Source organism: Vanellus vanellus, assembly GCF_965231255.1.
Source record: "Vanellus vanellus genome assembly, chromosome: 2".
In the NCBI taxonomy this organism is placed as follows: domain Eukaryota; kingdom Metazoa; phylum Chordata; class Aves; order Charadriiformes; family Charadriidae; genus Vanellus; species Vanellus vanellus.
In genome coordinates this window covers 144,171,276-144,190,922 of record NC_138906.1, presented here as the reverse complement: position 1 = coordinate 144,190,922, position 19,647 = coordinate 144,171,276, and the positions used below count along the sequence as shown (strand labels likewise).

Below are 19,647 nucleotides of genomic sequence, written 5' to 3'. Positions count from 1 at the left end.
TGGAGGCAGCGTTATACCACCCAGCAGCCGTGATGTAATTGCCGGCAGAATAGTCTTGGGTCAGAAGTCAAACCGGAGTGAGCTTGTAACTAGGAGATCAAAATATTTTCTCTGCCTTTTGCAATGGGATGTGTCCGTATTGTTCCCCCTCGTGTCTCTCTTTGTTCGCTCTGATATGTTTTATCATCTCAGTCCGTGTTTGTAGTACATTGGGTCTTACTTTACAGTGCAACAGCACTGTTTAAAATCCATCAGAGAGAGGGCAGCGCAACGGGGGGAGAGCCTGGCTGTGCGGCCGGCTCGCTCGCTCTGCTGCGTTGGCCAAATGGCGAGCTACATAGAACTGCGATTTGTAGAGCATCAACCATCAGATCTAGTTTATGAGTCACGCCAGAATTATGTTGCTTGAGCTTGTGACTTTGAATTAGCTATTTTTCTTTTAGCTTCTGAATCTGCCAGCTTGGCCATTGATTAAACTTCCAGCAACACAGAGGAATTATGAAAACCAGGGCTGTAGCTATTTCCACAGGCTCGAGAAATCAAAGCTTTTTCCTACCAGTTGCTCTAATTTTGTGCTTCACCGGAACAATGCGTGTCTCAACAGCTCACCTGAGAAATGTGCTTGAGCAACTGATGGACATTCCCTTTTCTAGCCACCCACATCTTTGAGTCAGTAGCACGCTCAGTGTCCTTGGCTTCATGAGAACAAGTCCTCCCTTATTAACGCAAAACTTTAGTATCTTTCAGTGTTGAAAATGCTCAGAAAGCATTCAATAATGTGGTAGTTACCATGAAGAAGGAAAAATGTGTGTGACAGAGACCTTGTGGTCCACTGCTTCTGGAAAGGATGGTGCTGTCCCACACATTATCACAGAGATGTACATTTTGATTCGCACTGGAGGCAATGCAGTGAAAGTATTAAAGGTTCTGCCAGCCATCAAAATTGTTGATTTTAGTTATTAATGATGGCATTTTTATTATGCCCAGCTCCTGTGTTTACTGTCTGCTTTCAAAATGAATAAATTTTATTAAAACAACAGGGAGAAAGCAAAAGGCGAATAAATGGTGGTTGTAGGAGGTCACCCAGCAGCTTGAGCATGGACATACGTGCGTGCATGTGTGTGTCCCAGCTAGAGGGCTAGAGAAGAGCCTGCTGTAGCTGCACCACCCCTTTCTGGCTCCTACAGGAACGTGAGAGCCTTCAGTGCCAAGGAACTGGCTTGGCGGAGCAAGATTGAAGCTGACAGCATTGTAACTGCTGGTATTTTATTGAGTATGTTCCCTGAAAACCATGCTGGCTGTGATCTCCCTTTTTTCAGGAGGCTGGTTGGATGTAGCAGGACGTGTCCGTGGTGGTGCAGAGTGATAGCACGCAATGGCTGGCAGAAGCAGGGCAGAAAACTCTCAGCCACCACAAGCCGTGCTGCCGTATGTCAGAGGCTGTGGAGAAACAGCAGCTGGTGCTCAGTCAGTGCGGGTGGCAACAGAAGTAATTCCTCCCCAGAGGTGTCCCAGCAGCTACTGGGAAAAGACTCCCGTTGCCGTCCACACCAAACATGGCACATGTGCTGGTTTCTCCTGTTTGGCAGCCGAGTTGCTTGTGCATTTATGCATCTCCTGTACTGCAGCAGGATAGTTTTATTCAGTGTTGCATATGTAATGATTACATCTTAAACCTTGTCTTACTTATTGCCCATCTAAAAAGGCACTGGTGAAAATTAGCCTTTAGGCTGTTGGTGATTTCTTCATTTCACTTGACTGCCAGTCTGGCTTTCAGACAGCGCAGTTTAAGGCCAGTGTTAGTGCAGGGAGACTCATCTCCCTCCTTGTGTAGTCAGTGGGGAGAGAGAGGCATCTCCATGATTCAGGCGACCTGTGTTGGATGAATCACCCAGGAGCTGCCTGGTTAACCCCGTCTGCTTCCCTCTGGGAACAGAGGCAAGCGGTTTAAATGAGGTGAAGTGAATTCTACCTGCAGGGCCTGGCGCTCAGTTGTCCTGCCATGAGCACAGTACAACAGAGATGAAGAATTAGATCTTCAAAAAGAAAATGAACAACATGTCTTCACCTACACGTTCATTTTCACGTCTTCCATTTTGGAAAAGTGGAAAGTACACGCTGAAAGACATGGGAGTAATCCGTGTAAATAAAAGAGGTGCCATTGTTCAACTAAATAGACATTAATTATGCCTGACCGTGTAGAGCATCTCGCTCAAAGGTATTTTGTAAGGCTCCAATCCGCTTAGAGCCTGACGCTGGAGAGAGCGTGTGTTTTGCTGATAAACATGAGCCTAGGAGCCAGAAAATCCAAACAAGGCGGTGAATCACCGAGCAATCGCATGGAGCATCACTTTACTAGGTGCTGGTGCGGGGAACGGGCAGCCGAGTGCTGAACCAGGGGCACTGGGTGGACGATACTGTACATGGGGAAAGACGAGAGCTGTTGACTGCCTCCAAGCAGACCATATGTAGCTGTGGCTTTGTTACTGCGAGTCGACCGTGCAGTACAGAGAGAGCTGGGGAGGGATGAGATGCCCAGACGCCACACCCCAGCTGTGGCCTGATCTTCTTTTGGAAGAACACAGCTGGTTTAGCCACCATCATGTGTTGTGTGCTTCTACATGTCACCTTTCTCCTGGTGCAGATGAGAATAACAGCCCTCGTGTAGATGTGAATAACAGTCCTGGAGTGACCTCAACTGAAACGGGCCCGACCAAACTCAGCTGCACCTCAGCCAACCCTCAACCACATGCCACCACCTTTCCTCAAGGAGTGCACCGAGGGGGTGCCGGGGCCCTGAGGGCACCCACAGACCTGCCCACTGCCTCAGGCCTTCCCGACCTTGCCCAGGACCCCATGACAGCCCCTGCCCCAGGGGTGGAATTCCTCCACCCAGACAGTGAGCCCAAAACACCCTTTAATGATGTGAAACCAGGGGGAGTTTTGCAAGCCAAGGTGGGTTGGAGAGCTCAGCGGTGCTCCCTTCCCATCCCAAACAGGTTTGTCCTGCAGATAAATGCAACCGGGACCTGAAAGTCAAGCTCTGGCCACCATGTGGAATATTTCTGAAGTAAATTTGGTTTCCTTGGTGGGATTTTGAGGGCTTCCTCTTTGTTTTTTTTTTTTTTTTGTGTGTGTTGAAACAGTATATCCCAGCCGCCCTGAATATTGGTGGTTACTGTTGGTTGCACTTGGTCTGAGTCTTGGGCACCACAGTAAAGAAGAAATTGCTTTCGGAGCAAAAGATCTTTTTCTGGATCTCCCTTCAACTGTTCTGGAGATTGGGGCCCAGATTATCCCGCCAAAGTTTCTAATCTAGGATTTGCTGATGCAGAAGTCACCTATCGTTAAATTACCACCATGATTTAGTGCTACAAAATCAAGCTATAGAAACCTGTGGATCCTGCAGCTGCAAAGGAGACCGTGGATCCCAAACCTGATTGCACTGAGGACTGGGATGTACTACAAAGATTCCCAGATGCAAAAAATGGCCTGTGCTGGTGCTATTTGTCTGAAGGTTTTTTTAGCTCAGTATTCGGAGAAATTTATGGCTAGCTCACATCCTACTATTATTAGTATATTATGATTATTCTTTTTTTTATTTGCATTGATTCCATTTGAAAAGCACATTTATTTATGTCAGGCATGACTTAATCCTGTTCCCTGGACAATTATCAGCAGCATTCATAACGTCATTCAGTGCAAAGGTAGGAAATAGGTGGTCCTATTTCTAAGAAACTCTTACTGAAATAATCCGTTTTTGCCATTTGCTCTTTATCATTGGTCTTTTTTTTTTTTTTCCACAGCTGAGAGTTGTTTTAATTGTTTTTCTTTTCAGTTAACTGGACTAAAAAATAACTTGTATTTATTATGAAGTGAACTGCATTATCTCCTCTGGCTGCTTGTTTCTTACCCCCTGTTGAGTATTCAACTGTGTTGGTTTAATGTGTTAATGGGAAAAATACCTTTTGGACACCCATTACAGTCACCAAGGCTCTGCAGTGCATAGATATGGAGTGCGCCTTCCTTTTGGTACATCAGAATCCAGATTATCTGCACGTAATAGACTAATGAGGGGTTCTCTAATGAGGTAGCTGATTAAAGGCAATCCTATTCTCTGAGAGCTCTAATGCTGGCTTTTACTGCTATGTTGTGCACAAGAAGTACAGATCAGAGCTTCTTCCCTATCCTTGTGCTCCGTCACCAAAGGATCATGTTCTGCTTTTAGTGCTCAGTTACAAAATTGTAAAAATGCTTCTGTGGTGTGGAAGAAAAGAAGATGGAACAAATTTGGTACCCTCTGAAAGCAGTTGCTGGGAATAGAATACCAAATCTGCTCCTCAGTGGCTTTTTTTAGACAGGGGAACACTTTCAGGTGTTCCTGACTCTGTTTCCATTAAAAAAAATTCCAAGTTTTATTATTTCTTAATTTCTGTGTGTCTTTCTCTGCCCTGTACCCCACTTAAGACCCTCAGTAGTTCTCTTTAGGCAAGTAATCCTTTGTTTTCCTACCTCATAGCTCCCAATTTCAGAGTATTTTATCCCTGTTACCTTTTTCACTCAGCATGAAACTTCTTAGCCAGTCATTGGATGTGAAGCAGGAAAGGCAAAGGCAAAGCTGTGGGTGTGAGTAGGTATAAAATAAGCTAATGGCCCCATGGTGACACCGGAGCATCTCCCCTAAGGCGTACAGTAACTGCGGGTACCCCCGGTGTGCCCGGCACTATCCAGCCCAGCATCGTGTCTAGACCCAAACCCATTTCTGTCCATAGACGATGCTATTGGTGGGGCTGAGAGACACCAAGGGCCAGCCAGCGCTGATGGACGTGAGACGCAGAGCAAAATGTGAAATGCCGCAACAGTGTGGAGGAAAGGAAGGTGGTGGACTTCATTGGTTGCCTTTTGCAGGCAACTCGCTGTTGGGAACACAGTCTCCTAAGTCAGGTCCTCCAAGGAGAAAAGTGAAGATGTATTCTTCTGCTAAATGCATAGGGAGAAAGTGCACTTTCAGACATTCTGCATTCAATTTCCATTAAAATCAATCTGAATTTTGTTTTTTCCTGCCTTTTTTTTGATCTTTTTCCTCCTTACGTTTCCCTCCCCCTCTAAGTTGATTCAGGCCAACTCTACGCATGACCCTTATGCCAGAAGGTGATTTAAGGCACTACTTTTGCCTTCATATACATAAATTCAAAATGGCTAATTAAGTGTCAGCTAAAAAGCACTGCTGTTTTATATCCAATGGAAAATTTCTGCCTAATTGCTCCGGGCATCACCTGGTCTAATTGTAACTGGCTGGAGAAGGATTGCAGAGCTGTTACTCTGTGATGTTTACTTCATTCTGGCTGCAAGGAACATTCCTTTAAGACATGATTATTGAAGCAGAGAATGGATAAGACGAGTGAAAAGCAATCGCTCTGAGTTTTAATGTTGTACCAGGCAGTAACACCTAAGCACTCGGGGGTGTTACGACAGCACCCGGCCTTGTGGTTTGTCTCTTCTTGTGCCTGTCTCGGGCAGTTTGACTTGCCAAAGTGTTGACCAGAGAAGAGTGCAAGAGGGCTGAGCTGCCTGGGACTGCATCAACCTCCATCGATCTACGGGATTGTGTTTGGAAATCCAAGCCTACAGCCTGCCCTACTGAGAAGGGCTCAGTTCATATGTTTCATTAATCAACCTGCTGTTTTCCCTTGTAAATAAGTACCAGGAGGCTGAAAACCCTGCACCTCTCCCCACCTTTAAAATAAGTATGGAAAAGTTTTCCTCACAGATATAGCGATTGAAATTAATGAGTGCTGAAGTCATTCCCTGAGCAGCAAGAGCTCCTCATCATGCGGAGGCAGGCAAGTAGTTCAGAATGGGGTCTGGAGAGTTAATTATCCAGTTGGAAAACTCAAATAGAAGAGACAGTACAATGGGAAACACACGTGCAAGTTTCCTAAGTGCGGGCACTTCATGCCACAGTTAGGACAACTCTTAAGGATGGCTTTATAGAAGAGATATATTGTGTGGTCACTGGAGAGCCGTGCTTTGCCTGCCTTGAATTTTATGAAGAGGATATGGAAGATGATGTCTAGCAATTCCTGATCTAACACTAACCATAGCTAAACATAAAGTATGCAGGGAGGAAACAAGGAAAGCCAAGGCAGCCTTGGAATTGAACCTGGCGAGGGATGTCAAGGCCAACAGGAAGGGTTTCTTTAAGTATATAGGAGACAAAAGGAAAACTAGGGAAAATGTGGGCCCGCTGTTGAACGAGACAGGTGCCGTGGTGACAGATGATGCAGAGAAGGCGGAGTTGCTAAATGCATTCTTCGCTCCTGTCTTCACTGTTCGGGCCAGTCCTCGGGAAACCCAGACTTTGCAGGTAACAGAGAAAGTCTGGAGGGAGCAAGACTTTCCTTTGGTTGATGAGGAGCAAGTCAGAGATCAGTTAGATAAACTGGATATCCACAAATCCATGGGGCCTGATGGGATGCACTCTCGAGTGCTGAGGGAGCTGGGGGAAGTCATTGCTGGGCCGCTCTCCATCATCTTTGAAAGGTCCTGGAGGACAGGTGAGGTGCCTGAGGACTGGAGGATAGCTAATGTCACTCCAGTCTTCAAAAAGGGCAAGAAGGATGACCCAGGAAACTACAGGCCGTTCAGCCTCACCTCCATCCCTGGAAAGATGATGGAACAGCTTGTGCTGGGTATCATCTCAAAGCACCTGGATGAAAAGAAGGTTATCAGAAGTAGTCAACACGGATTCACTAAGGGGAAGTCGTGTCTGACTAATCTGATAGCATTCTATGATGAAGTGACTAGATGGGTGGATGAGGGGAGGGCAGTGGATGTTGTCTACCTTGACTTTGGCAAGGCTTTCGACACTGTCTCCCACATCATCCTCACATGCAAGCTTAGGAAGTGCGGGCTAGATGAGTGGACAGTGGAGTGGATTGAGAACTGGCTGACAGATAGAGCTCAGAGGATTGTGGTTAGTGGTGCAGAGTCTAGTTGGAGGTCAGTAACAAGTGGTGTCCCTCAAGGGTCAGTACTGGGTCCAGTCCTGTTCAATATATTCATCGATGATCTGGATGAAGGGATAGAGTGTACCATCAGCAAGTTTGCTGATGACACTAAACTGGGAGGAGTGGCTGACACGCCAGAAGGCTGTGCTGCTTTACAGCGTGACCTGGACAGGCTGGAGAGTTGGGCAGAGAAGAACCTAATGAAGTTCAACAAGGGTAAATGTAGGGTACTGCATCTGGGGAGGAATAACCCCACACATCAGTACAGGTTGGGGGCTGACCTCCTGGAGAGCAGCTCTGTGGAAAGGGACCTGGGAGTCCTGGGGGACAACATGAGCCAGCAATGTGCCCTGGTGGCCAAGAGGGCCAATGGCATCCTGGGGTGCATCAAAAAGAGTGTGGCCAGCAGGACGAGGGAGGTCATCCTCCCCCTCTACTCTGCCCTGGTGAGGCCGCATCTGGAGTACTGCATCCAGTTCTGGGCTCCCCAGTTCAAGAAAGACAGGGATCTGCTGGAGAAGGTCCAGCAAAGGGCTACAAAGATGATTAGGGGATTAGAACATCTTTCATATGAGGAAAGGCTGAGGCACTTGGGTCTCTTTAGTCTAGACAAAAGAAGACTGAGGGGGGATCTTATTAATGCTTTCAAATACTTAAAGGGGGGATGCCAGAGGGATGGGAGGAGTCTTTTTTCAGTGGTGCCCATTGATAGGATGGGGGTAATGGGCACAAGCTTGAACATAGGATGTTCCATCTTAACATGAGGAACTTCTTCACTTTGAGGGTAGTGGAGCACTGGAACAGGCTGCCCAGAGAGGTTGTGGAGTCTCCCACTCTGGAGACATTCAAAACCCGCCTGGACGCTGTCCTGTGCAACCTGCTGTAGGTGACCCTGCTCTGGCAGGGGGGTTGGACTAGATGACCTCCAGAAGTTCCTTCCAACCCTGACTATTCTGTGATTCTGTGATTCTGTAAAGGCTCTTATGACTTTGGTTTATTTCTGCTGTCTATGCTTTCTACTATGATATACGTTAAACATTTGGGTGAGACATTAGAGCCTACGGTTCTGCTGAGATCAATCTGGCCATAAATCTCTCCAGTCCTGTGGTGGACAGGTTTTGCTTTTTTACTTGCAGTGACAAATTGCAGACTAGTTAAAGAGAGCTCAGTGAACCTGAGGTGCAGAGCACAGTACACCAGCCACCCACTCTCCTTCATGATTTCCAGCATGTTGCAGAAAAACTCCGAGCAACATCAGAAGTGGAGCTGAGTGCGCCGACAGCAAAAGAGCAAAGTGCTCCTTCTTGCAAACCACTGGCCATGACAGAAACCTTCCCTGACAGAGGTGTTGTTCTATTTTGTGCAGTAAATATTAAGAGCCGCTCTGTACCTCCTACGCAGAGGGACGTGCCCCTTTGTGCACATTGGGATTATCACACAGCAGCAGAGAGTTGGAGCGTGCTGTGTAAGGGACGGGGTGAGGTGGAGACGCAGGACTTGGGGCCAGTTCAGCTACTGCCAAGCAATGAAACACAGGTGAAGGAAAACCAGGACATATTTTTGTCCAGTTCTCCATGGAATAATTTCCATGCGCATTAATGAGCGCATATTATTTTGGGAAGTGCTCTTGGCTCTTTAAACTTGAGAATGGGCTCAGGAGGCCCCTGAAAGTCCTCATGAAAGGCACAGGATTGCAATAAAGCCAAAGGGGGAACAAAGCAAGCAGATTTCAATTGAGGAATTTTGTAAAGGTCTGTTTTTTCAGGGGAAAACCAATCAATTTTACAGTGGAGGAATGTGAAATAAGGTCTAGACAGCAATCATAGTAATAGATATTCTTTTCTGCATATCACTGCTCCCTTTAATAAAGGTGTGTTGTCAGTTAAAGGCTTGCTCGCCTGTAACTGAGAAGAATGGGCACAGGAAAAATATATTCTTGCCCCTGCTCAGCAGCGAAATTGTTCAGGCTTCCTATTTGCAGGATAAGAATTAGTCACCTGCTGGTTTCAGGGGCTGATAGAGTAATTAGGGGACTGTAAATATACAGGAAATCTGTCAGAGCTTGATTTTGAGCTCATCATAGTTAATCCAGAATCTGGATAATTGAAGGCTGACTATAGAGTTTCCATATGCTTTTACATAACTTGTGGTACTCCTACTGAGTAGTTCTGTGAAAGTTTATTATTCTTTATCTGTTAATCAAGAAGTATTTTGCATATGTTGTTGGAAGTGTCATTCAGTGGCACACATTACAGGTTTGGATTTTTTTTCCTTCTGGCAAAATTTCTTCTGCCAATGAGTTATGAGATTATAAAAAATTAAGGAGTAGACCCTGTATTTGTGGTATGTACGCTATATATTCATCTTTCCTAATGAACTGCAGATGTAATCAGCACTGTGTTACTTCGACTTTGTACAGGCTTTGTATGTCCTGATGCATCTTTGCCACCATCCAGCTGGAGTAACACTGAATTTGTAGTTGGACGTTTTTTCAAGCCTCTGTTAGTAAAGGGTTGCAGCAGAAGTGAGAGATGATTATGAAGTTCAGGAAACTGGGTGCAGTCACTTGGAGACTGACAGAGAAAACCAGGATTGTATTTATTAGATTTTAATTTGTTTTAAAAACAACAGAATAATATTCCTAATTTTAGGATAATTCCAAAATAACATTCTGATATTTTATTCCAAAGAAACGTTTTGTCCAGCAGGGGGTTAAGTGCATTTTGCAGACAGAGAACATAATACATGTACAGCGTTTTATGCATTAATGAAACTTATGTAGTTTTTTAAACATCATTAGCTTTGATAACATTTGAATGAAAAACTGAGTGAGGTGAAACGGCATGTATTATTTTGTTTTTTTTCCACTTTCCTGTTTTCATCGCGCAAGAACCAAATGTGTTTATTTTACTGGCAATATTAAGACAATCATATGATTTTGAGTAAGTCTTTCGAGATTGTTTGCAAGTTTTTGCTCTTCTGCATGTCTGCTTCCTCCCAGCTGGGGGCTGGCTGTTGTATGGAAAGGCCAACCACGTCACGGAAAAGCCCTGTCTCTGATCAGATGGGCTTAATATAAACCAGGTTTGCTGAGAAAGAATTAAAGAGGCGGCCCCAAAAGCAGGAGGGGATTTACTTCGGCCGAGCAGCTCAGCGTACCGCAGCCCGCCGAGAGAGAAGGGCAGCGCGAGCAAAGGAGACCCGTCTGCCTGGAGGAGCCCGGCAGAAGTAAGGCAGTGTTGGTTCTGACACAGTCTTTTACCGTGAAGGCTAGAGACCCAGGCAGCTAAATGCAGTACGGGGTTTGAACTTGGAACGAGGCGTGTGTGACAGGGACCCGTTTGGCTTTGTTTAATGAGGGATGATGAGTTGTTAGGGGCGAAACCGTAAAATGTTCGCGTTTGCGAGGGTTTAGTGAGCGACTGTTTATTGCAGGTTGTGAGTTGGGCTCTGTTGTTTGATGGACTCGGAGCTGGCTTTTCTCATCTGGTCTTTTCAGTGGGGAAACTGCGAGGAAAACATGCATTTTAAAATTCAACTGCAGTAAATATTTCATTTTGTTCGTGAAGCAGCCTTTGCTTGGTGCATGATTTCTAGTTTAGATATATCTCTTACTGACAAAGTTACTGTGACTAGGACCACGTAAATGATCTCATTTTTCCCCTAAGTACTGTGCGTCACAGTGAAAATATTGCGTATGTGGTAATAAGTTCAGTTAAAATGTGCTTTTGCTGTGTATGTGTCCTGTGTCCTGCTGTGCTTTTATTCACTGAAGTCTTCAGACAGTTTTGTGTGAAGAGGAATAGTGATTTGTACATGTTGTTTTGATGCTTTGCTGTATGTTTTTTCATTTGCCACCTATTATTCAGGTTGGAAAATGGTTGGGTGCCTTTTATGGACAATTATTCTATTGACTAATATGAAGACAAGAGCCCAGAAACATCAGATATACAGCAAAAAGCAAAATGTCTAAATAACTGTCACTTTGGGAACTGGAATGCATCAAAGTAACTTTCCTAAAAATGGTAGCTCTTGGCCCGTGAGGATGACATCACTGTCCTCTGCCTCCAAGCGAGGCAAAATAGAGTTTGCTGAGTAAAATGTAATTAAGAGCCATCCTTAGATAAAAAGAGTGAACCTATCTAGCTGATTGTTCAGCAAATTAAGTTGTTGATTTAATATCTATAAATTTATCAGCTTTTTCTCCCAGTGCTACCTCCTGTAGTGGCTAGAACCTCTACGACCTCTGAAAAGCTGTTGGACTTGACTGTGTCCTCCCTCTTACCAACCAAGAGTCATTCTTTGTTTACCCGGCTGCAGACAAGACCCAAATCCACCCCACCATAGCAAGACTTGCTCGAGTGGTTCTTTTCTTATATCAGGGTTGTCTAAGGGTGCAGCGAGTGATTCTTATTGCTTTCCCAAAAGTTTCAGCTCCTAACTGAGACAAGGTGAAAGACGCTGTACACTCAGCTGCACTGGGAGTTGGAGGCAACTGGGACCGGTGCCTCTGTTTGCCCCCAGTTAAGCACAAAGGGTGGGGAGCAGTGCCCGTAGGTGCTGCCCGTACCGTAGGCTGCCTCTCAGCAGGGATGCAGCTCCCGTGTAGGATAGCTCTGGTGAATGCTGCCCCTTTCTTCTCCCCCTGGGACACTGCAGTGCCTCAGTCTCTCCAGGGCTGGGCTGCACCTAGCACAGCTGTGAGCTCGTAAAGGCTAAACAAAGACAGGATTTAACATGTGAGGGTGGTATCATCCCTAGGAAAAAGCCTCTGACTTACTAACTAGAAATATTTATTTGTGTACCAGCTACAACTGCAAAAGAGTGCAAAAAGTCTCATTTTTCTTCTGTTGTATACTAGATGCCTCCAGAAGAGCAGGATGTGCTGCCTTGAAGTTGATGAGAGCGTTAATGCGTTCCTAAATGCTTTGGGAGTAACCCTTGTGATTTGCCTATTTCTCACCAGGATAAAGAATGACCCTCAACAACGTTACCATGCGTCGCACCCACAACAGCAGCCTGCAGCAGCAGCAGCAGCGATGGAGCATCCCTGCTGATGGAAAGAATCTGCTGGTCCAGAAAGACTCCAATGAATACAACCCGCAGAAGCGATACACCATCAGTCCTGATGAATACTACAGAAGGAGCTGGTCCTCGGAGTCGTCCGACTCCGTCATCTCCTCTGAGTCCGGCAGCAATTGCTACCGGGTGGTGCTGATTGGGGAGCACGGCGTAGGCAAGTCCTCGTTAGCCAACATCTTTGCGGGGGTTCATGACAGCATCGACAGCGACTGTGAGGTGCTGGGAGGTAGGTCGTTATGCCCTGGGGTGTCTGTGTTTGCTTGCAGTCAGCCCTGCCAGTAGTAATTGGCACAGAAAATCAGAGAGGTCATTTAATCAAAAACTGAGGTAATAAAGATTTGGGTCTGATCATCAAAACTGATTCAACATATGCATCACTCTTAAGAGAACAAGAAAGCAAATAAAATGAGTAAGATACTCACTAACAATGCTTGGAAGTCTCTGAAAGAGAACAATTCAGATTCTAATGCTATTTCATGCCAAAATACTTGTTGGAAGCTGCCTTATTCCTGCCTGTGATGATGCTACACAGGAGGCCGGTTCAGCTTTCATGCTGGTCCAACATTTGCGTTGCTGCTGGCTCCACGGGGCTGACTCCAGCTTTCTGTGGGGGAGAGAAAACAACTGCAGGTCCTTACGGTCTATGAGAATGAAATGCTCAGATATAATATATAAAGAAAAAGCCACTGCTGAGTCCTTCAATCACCTCCAAAATATTTGCCATTAGAAGTCATATCAGCCTTTCTGTGTAAACGCATTACCTCAGCGTAGGCTGTACAGAGTTTGAGTAAAATATATTTCCTTGCCCAGCATGGGTTCCCTGAGAAGAAAAACAAAAAGAAAGTCCTTCGGTAGTGCAGAAAAATTCCTATTGCCCAAACAAGGGGAAAAGGCATGAGCTGTAGGCGTTTCTTTAATGCTTCCCCCCACCTTGCTATCCTGCTTTGCCTTGTTTCGGATTGCAAAGTGGTCAAAGTGATCCCAAAGATCACTTTCATGCATAAGGTGAAGCTGTGGCACCGAGCCCTGAGCTGTATTGTGTGTGAGGTGTTGATGTGGAAGGGTTGTGTTGCAACAGAAATCCACTGTGGCTCTAAGGAGGCAGAAGCTGTCACCTTCGGAGGACAAGCAGGTTGCACGCTGATTTTGCTCGCAGCGTGCAGGACTCTCCTCATCTCTCCCGTACCCCGTCCCTCTCCTGCCTGCACTCCCTTGGCGCGATGGTGCCAGCACTAAGCACAGAGAGTTTCTGGGCTTCTTTTCCAGTCCTCAGTGACGCACAAGCAGGAGACCTTTTTGTGTCTTTACCTCTCCGGTTAGGAGAGGCACTGCCCAGGATTTAACACAGCCCAGCACTGGGAAGGTTGGACCTACATTTTCCTCACTTGCTGTCACAGACTCGGGGCACAGGTCTTCGTGCCTCTGGAGCGTTTGACATTCCCCACGGTGCAGTCTCTCTACATCAGTTATTCAGGTGTGCTTTGTCTTCAGCTTCTACCACTGACTTTTCCTGTAATCCCACCAGCTCCTCAGCCTGGAGTATCTCTGATAAAAGTTTTCCTAGTGCTATGCCAGCGAACTAGAGTAGGACCCTTGGGCAAGCAGTCAGAAAAAGCAGCTGATTTGCTTTGCACACCCCTGTCAGACAGTTTTCTTCTCCTCCATGTGAAGCCGTATGGTTTCCTCTCTCATTCGAACTCCCAGCAGTATTGCTTGGAGTGTAGCAGTGACAGATTTTTCAAGGCCAGCTCTACTGAGGTACTGTTGTTATATCTCTCCTTTTTTAGTGTCAGCTTTGAAATAAGCATGAGATGAACTAATTGCTCACTTTTAAGGTGTTTTATATCCTATGGAAGTTCCTTAGGATTGACCAAGGTGCAAATCAGTGCTGCATATGACCATTTGGGCATAATATTTTTGAGGAGTGTGACTACGTATTTGTAGCCTCTCCATGTGTAACAGAGGGGAAAAGCAATCCTCTGGATGTTGTCCTCTGGTGTATATGGAGCTTGTTCCTGCACAGATGCTTGGTCAGTTGAAGAAACTATTCTCCAAACTTTAGCTTGCAAACTGGAAATTTTATCACAAGAGAGAACGGTTTCAGGGTAGCCAACTCACAGAGGGGATACAGCTGCTTTTATGGACTGGCTTTACTATTGATTGTAAGATCAGTCTAACTCACGAACACAAGTGTTGTGCTATTGGGCCTGCAAGAGAAACTACTCCTCTTGAGTAGCTTTGCCTTTTTCATTTTAAGCCGCGTCAAGCCTGTCCTCTTCTTTATTTTATTTTAAATGCGAAATATTTTGATCTCATTCTTTTTGCTTGGATGTAGATTCCTGGCTTGAAGGAAAAGCTCTGATTACAATTTAGGGGAAAGTTCACTCCATTAATTCCCAACAGAAATTTTATGAGGCAAGGGTTCAGACACAGTTCTATCTACGAGCGTGGTTGGGACAGACCCCTTAAACACTGCAGTGAGAGGGGTGGTTTGCTCAGAAGCCCAAAGCCTGGCATTTTTCACTGACCGGCAACACAAGACTAGAGATGGGTCCATACCCCATATTGCTCATGTTTCCAGGTTTGAGGCAAAGAAGGAAGACTAGTATTTGAAGCAGAATCTAGACTGATATTTCACAGCAAGGGTTGATAGAAGTTATGAGTGGGAACATCTCCCGCAGATCTAAACAGAACTTTGTCACATGGCGTTTATAATCTAGGTATGAATTTTTGTGGCCTCAGTACAAAATAACTGAACTTCTGTGGTTTGTTGATTCCTTTGCTTTTTGACATCAAAGATAGAGTGGCAAACCGCAAAATGGGAGAGAACTAGGACACAGCTGAAGTCTCAGCCTCTCTAAAACTCACCAGCTCTTGTCTCACTAAACCCTGTCCTCATCGCTTGGTGGGCTGTTAGCTGTACTGCTCTCAGCAGCAGTGACTGTTCACCCGTAAACTGTCCCTGCTAAAACGAAAGCAAATATTTTCCATTACTCAGCCTCGCTGGACTCTGCTGCTCCCATGGGGCAAATGTTCAGCATTTGGTTATTTCTTCCACTGGTTCTATTTTCTCTCTCCCACATAAGATAAAGAGAATATCAGCCAAAATAATGAACATTTCGTTTCCTGATCTTTCAGCCTCCTTCATATATCATGGAAAGTAAGACAACCAGTAATGAACAGGGGGCAGGTTCAGTGCTGATGGAAATGGGGAAAGAACTGAATGTGAGCCAGCATAAAATTTGGCTCAATAATTTGAACTGTGAACCAATTATACATATTCAACTCCTTTTTTTTTTTTTTTTTGTAATGTACATGATGCCACAAAATAATATATTACTAACTCTTCTGATTTTCTTTCCAGAAGACACGTATGAAAGAACTCTGATGGTGGATGGGGAAAGCGCAACCATTATACTGCTCGACATGTGGGATAATAAGGTACTTTGATTAGTTTTAGTTAAATGCCAAAAGAAAAGTGCATACGAATGACTGCTAATATCAAAAGCAGGTATCTCTGGGGAAAGAAAATAGGTGTTTTCCATACTTCAACATTAGGGAAAATATAGGATTAAGCCCACCCCCACACCAAGCCAAGCATGCCTAACAGCTCTGCAGCGTGAGCCTGAGAAGCACAAGCCTTCTTTATTTTTTTAATGATAAAACAAAACTTTCAAGCCATTTTCCAGACCATGTTCATTCCAATCTAAAGCTAGCGCAATGAATTATTTGAGGCAAGTTTTGCCCTCCTTTGTGGTGAAGTATTCATACCATCACCGCATTGGAATTACTTTTAGTGTAACTGTCATTCAAACCGTACCCATTACAGTTACAGCAGGAATGTATTTGGATTCTCTAATGTTATACTTTCTAAGTAAAATCTGCTCTGGGCATAACAATGTCTGACCGTTTCGTTTGGACAGCGTGAGGGAGAATGGATTCGAGACCACTGCATGCAAGTGGGAGACGCATACTTGATTGTCTACTCCATCACGGACCGAGCGAGCTTTGAGAAGGCCTCGGAACTCAGAATACAGCTCCGCAGGGCACGCCAGAAAGAAGACATCCCTATTATTTTGGTTGGCAACAAAAGTGACCTTGTCAGGTGCCGCGAAGTTTCAGTGGCAGGTAAGGAAAATAATGAGGATAAAAACGACATAAACATTAAGAGTCACCTAGTGGCTTTGGAACCATATGAGGAGCTCTGGCTGAGGGAGTACACTGTGATCAGGACTGGGCAATAAAAGAGCAATAAAACAGCAGAGGACTGGAACAGAGGGCAGAGGGGTGGGAGGGGTCTGCCAGGTCCTTAAGCCTCCCTTGGTAATGCTGTTACACGTCAGATAAACCCTTTCCTAAATTTGTTAAGTAGCATCATAAAGGCATCTTGAATTTCTTCCCCTCCAGCTCCTAGTGCAAGACCAGTATGTGATATCTCTGGTAGCTGGAAACCCTTCAGGCTTCCAATATGTGCTTACGCATAACGTGTTTACCACCCTTTATTCTGCTGCTGAAGATTTTCTCTTCTTTTAACCAGTTCTCTGTCCTCCCTGGTGACTTAAAATTCCCTCTCACCCTTTGTAGTTTGGGCAGGAACTGTGCACCTTTCAGGAGAGGTCTCCTTGCTGCCTTGCTTTGGGATACTGAAACAGCCCTCACTGCTGTATACAAAACAATAACCAACCTGTGCCGCTCTCCCAAAGCCCGGGGAGCCCTAAGCCCATAAATAGGAATAGAGAGACTGCTGGGAATGCTGCTGCCAGCTCCCAAGGTCTGCAGTCAGTAATACCTCTTCTTGGAGAGTCTTCCCTGAGGCTTAGGTGACACAACATAACATGCAGCAATGCATTAGACGATCTCATTTTGGCCCGTCAGAAACATGGGTTCCTCCACTCGACATTTTCTTCTCTCTGCCGCCATTCTGCCCTTCTATTTCCCAGTTGATCTAGATGTTTTTTTCCACTGAGGATGTGCGTGGCTCCTCTGGCCCCTGTCACAGTTGCCCCAGTTGAAGAATTGAAAAATATTTTGAAAGATAGCAGGTGCATTCCTGTCATTTTAGGCATCTTGGTGATGAGTTCACAGCAGCCAGAAGACAAAATAAATTGTCTTGTGTGTGAAAGACAGGTGTCAAGTTTAGGTTAGGTTCATGTAATTAAGGATAAGAACTATGATTTCAGATGTACCTCTGAAGCCATAGGCATACTTCTGCCTTTATTTAAGGGTTTTGAACACGTGTCTGTTCACACCAAAGTTGCTACTGTCCCAAGACCCTGGTTTACACCCATGACCCACAGGGGAAGATGGGCTCTGCCTCCTGTGGGGACAACAGCTGTGCTGTGTGCATGGAGGGTGCTGTCATCACCCTTTAATGCGACTTAAGGGAGTCTGCATGTAAGATGACCAGGTGGTTTTGAGTCATGGCTGACCTCTCAGCCTTTGTTGTCTCATTGCGAGTCAGTCAGCCCCATCTCTGTTCACAGCTGATGGCAGGGACTGGGCTTCCCCCCCTCACTGGGCAGGGAGTGTGACACAGAGCAGATGAATCATAGGCTAGCAGGCGGCATCAGGTGATTAAGGACTTATCCGTGCCTATATTAGGCTTGAGGAATTCCGCCGGCGGTGCTGGCTCCCCAGCACGTGGTAGCCTGAGGCCACTTTGCCTCCCCCCTGCTCATGATGCCTCATGACATGTCCCCCTTGCAATTTTGCAGAGGGACGAGCCTGCGCCGTCGTGTTTGACTGCAAATTCATCGAGACCTCGGCAGCTGTGCAGCACAACGTGAAAGAGCTGTTTGAAGGTATAGTGCGGCAAGTCCGGCTCCGGAGGGACAGCAAGGAAAAGAATGAGAAGCGGCTGGCATACCAGAAGCGGAGAGAGAGCATCCCAAAGAAAGCCAGGAGGTTTTGGGGCAAAATAGTTGCCAAGAACAACAAGAACATGGCCTTCAAACTCAAGTCCAAGTCTTGCCATGACCTATCGGTACTTTAAGAACGCTGGACTCTGCCAGAGCTTGTGGCATTTTGTGGACATTATCTAACTATGTCGTGGGACAATCAATCAATCTATATTAGATTGGGCTATCAAAGTGACTTAGGTTCACAGTTGTGATTGTGATACGTGCTGGCATAAGAACAGCACCGTGCATGGAAATATCTCTTTCTTCTTTTTTTTTTTTTTTTTTGTGTTGGTAGTTTTGAAAGAAAAGTATAGTCCAGAATGGCCCAAAGTTAAGCTGGGAAGTGCTCTGGAATATACATCTTGTTTTTCCTCTCACCTTCAGATAATAGTGTAAGAACCTCAAACTGTCATGACTTGGGAAATGAATATTACGCTCTTTATTCTTTCTCCTTGTTATTATTATTTCTTTTTTAAAACTGTCAAGAATTGATGAACAGACTGGGGATTGGTCCTTTGCCAGTTGGCTGGTCAGGCTTGAGCACCCACAGCTGAAAAATCTGCATTTTTGTAGAATAGCCACCAAGACACTTTTTTTTATTTTATTTCAACGATTGGTTTTAATGAGTTTACACATCTCTTACTTTGAAAATATTTAAAGGAAAAATCCTATAATCAAACAAATTTTCCTCTCATATTTTCATATTATGGGACTGTTTAAGAATCATAGTAAAATTAAAATTAAAGTGCAAGTTGTATCAAAGTGCATCAAGTGCAGGATGCCAAACCTTTATAAATCACCTGAGCTTTTTTTAAGACACCACATGGACTTCTTGTATCCAGCCTTGGCCTTTCTCTATGCCAGAGCTATGCTGTATTTATTGTTGTGCAAAATAACAAACATTTTAATGTTGAGGGGAAATGTATTTATTACCAAGTTTCTTAAAAGAATAATGTTAATTTTATTACCGTTTTCTATCTAATATCTTTTTTCAGATATGCAAGTTTTTACTTACATGCCTTGTAATAAAATAAATAAAATATATGACTGCCTTTGAGCCTCAGTGGGGAATCCCTAAGAATTTTTTCAAGTTGAGAAAATATTTTGAACACAGGACAAGATTGCTACATGACAAGTACAGTGAGGATTCTTTACGTTTCTGAATACGGGCTACTTAGCAACCTAGGATCACAAAGCAAGAATTGCCCGGAGCCTCAAAGCTATGAGTGTACAGTATCCCTCATGTCTAAATGTGGTTGTGGTGACAGAGATAAAAATAAATCATTCTTAAAAAAGGTATTTGGCCCTAAGCCTGAAAACACTAGAAATGTAGATGAACACCCTTACCCCAATTTTGGAGAAGAAAAGAAGTGAAATGCTGCATTCAGGGACAGAAATGGTGGTGTGGGGTGTTCACTAATCCTCTTATGTGGACAGGCTGAGAGAGTTGGGGCTGTTCAGCCGGGAGAAGAGAAGACTCTGGGAAGACCTTATTGCTGCCTTCCAGTACCTAAAGGGGGCTTACGGGAAAGCTGGGGAGGGACTTTTTACTAGGGCGTGTAGTGATAGGACAAAGGGGAATGGCTTTAAACTGGAAGAGGGTAGATTTAGATTAGATATTAGGAAGAAATTTTTCACTCTGAGGGTGTTAAGGC

At 45.0% G+C, this 19,647-nt stretch overlaps 1 protein-coding gene across 1 annotated transcript; it reads left to right on the top strand.

The window, feature by feature from the left end:
• The first annotated feature begins 10,126 nt into the window (after positions 1 to 10,126).
• Positions 10,127 to 19,006, top strand: GEM (GTP binding protein overexpressed in skeletal muscle). Its single transcript, XM_082499579.1, has 5 exons — positions 10,127 to 10,238; positions 11,977 to 12,318; positions 15,457 to 15,533; positions 16,016 to 16,220; positions 17,807 to 19,006. Exons 2-5 carry the CDS (start codon positions 11,985 to 11,987, stop codon positions 18,082 to 18,084), a joined length of 894 nt encoding a protein of 297 aa, XP_082355705.1. The 5' UTR covers positions 10,127 to 10,238; positions 11,977 to 11,984; the 3' UTR covers positions 18,085 to 19,006.
• The last annotated feature ends 641 nt before the right edge of the window (positions 19,007 to 19,647 follow it).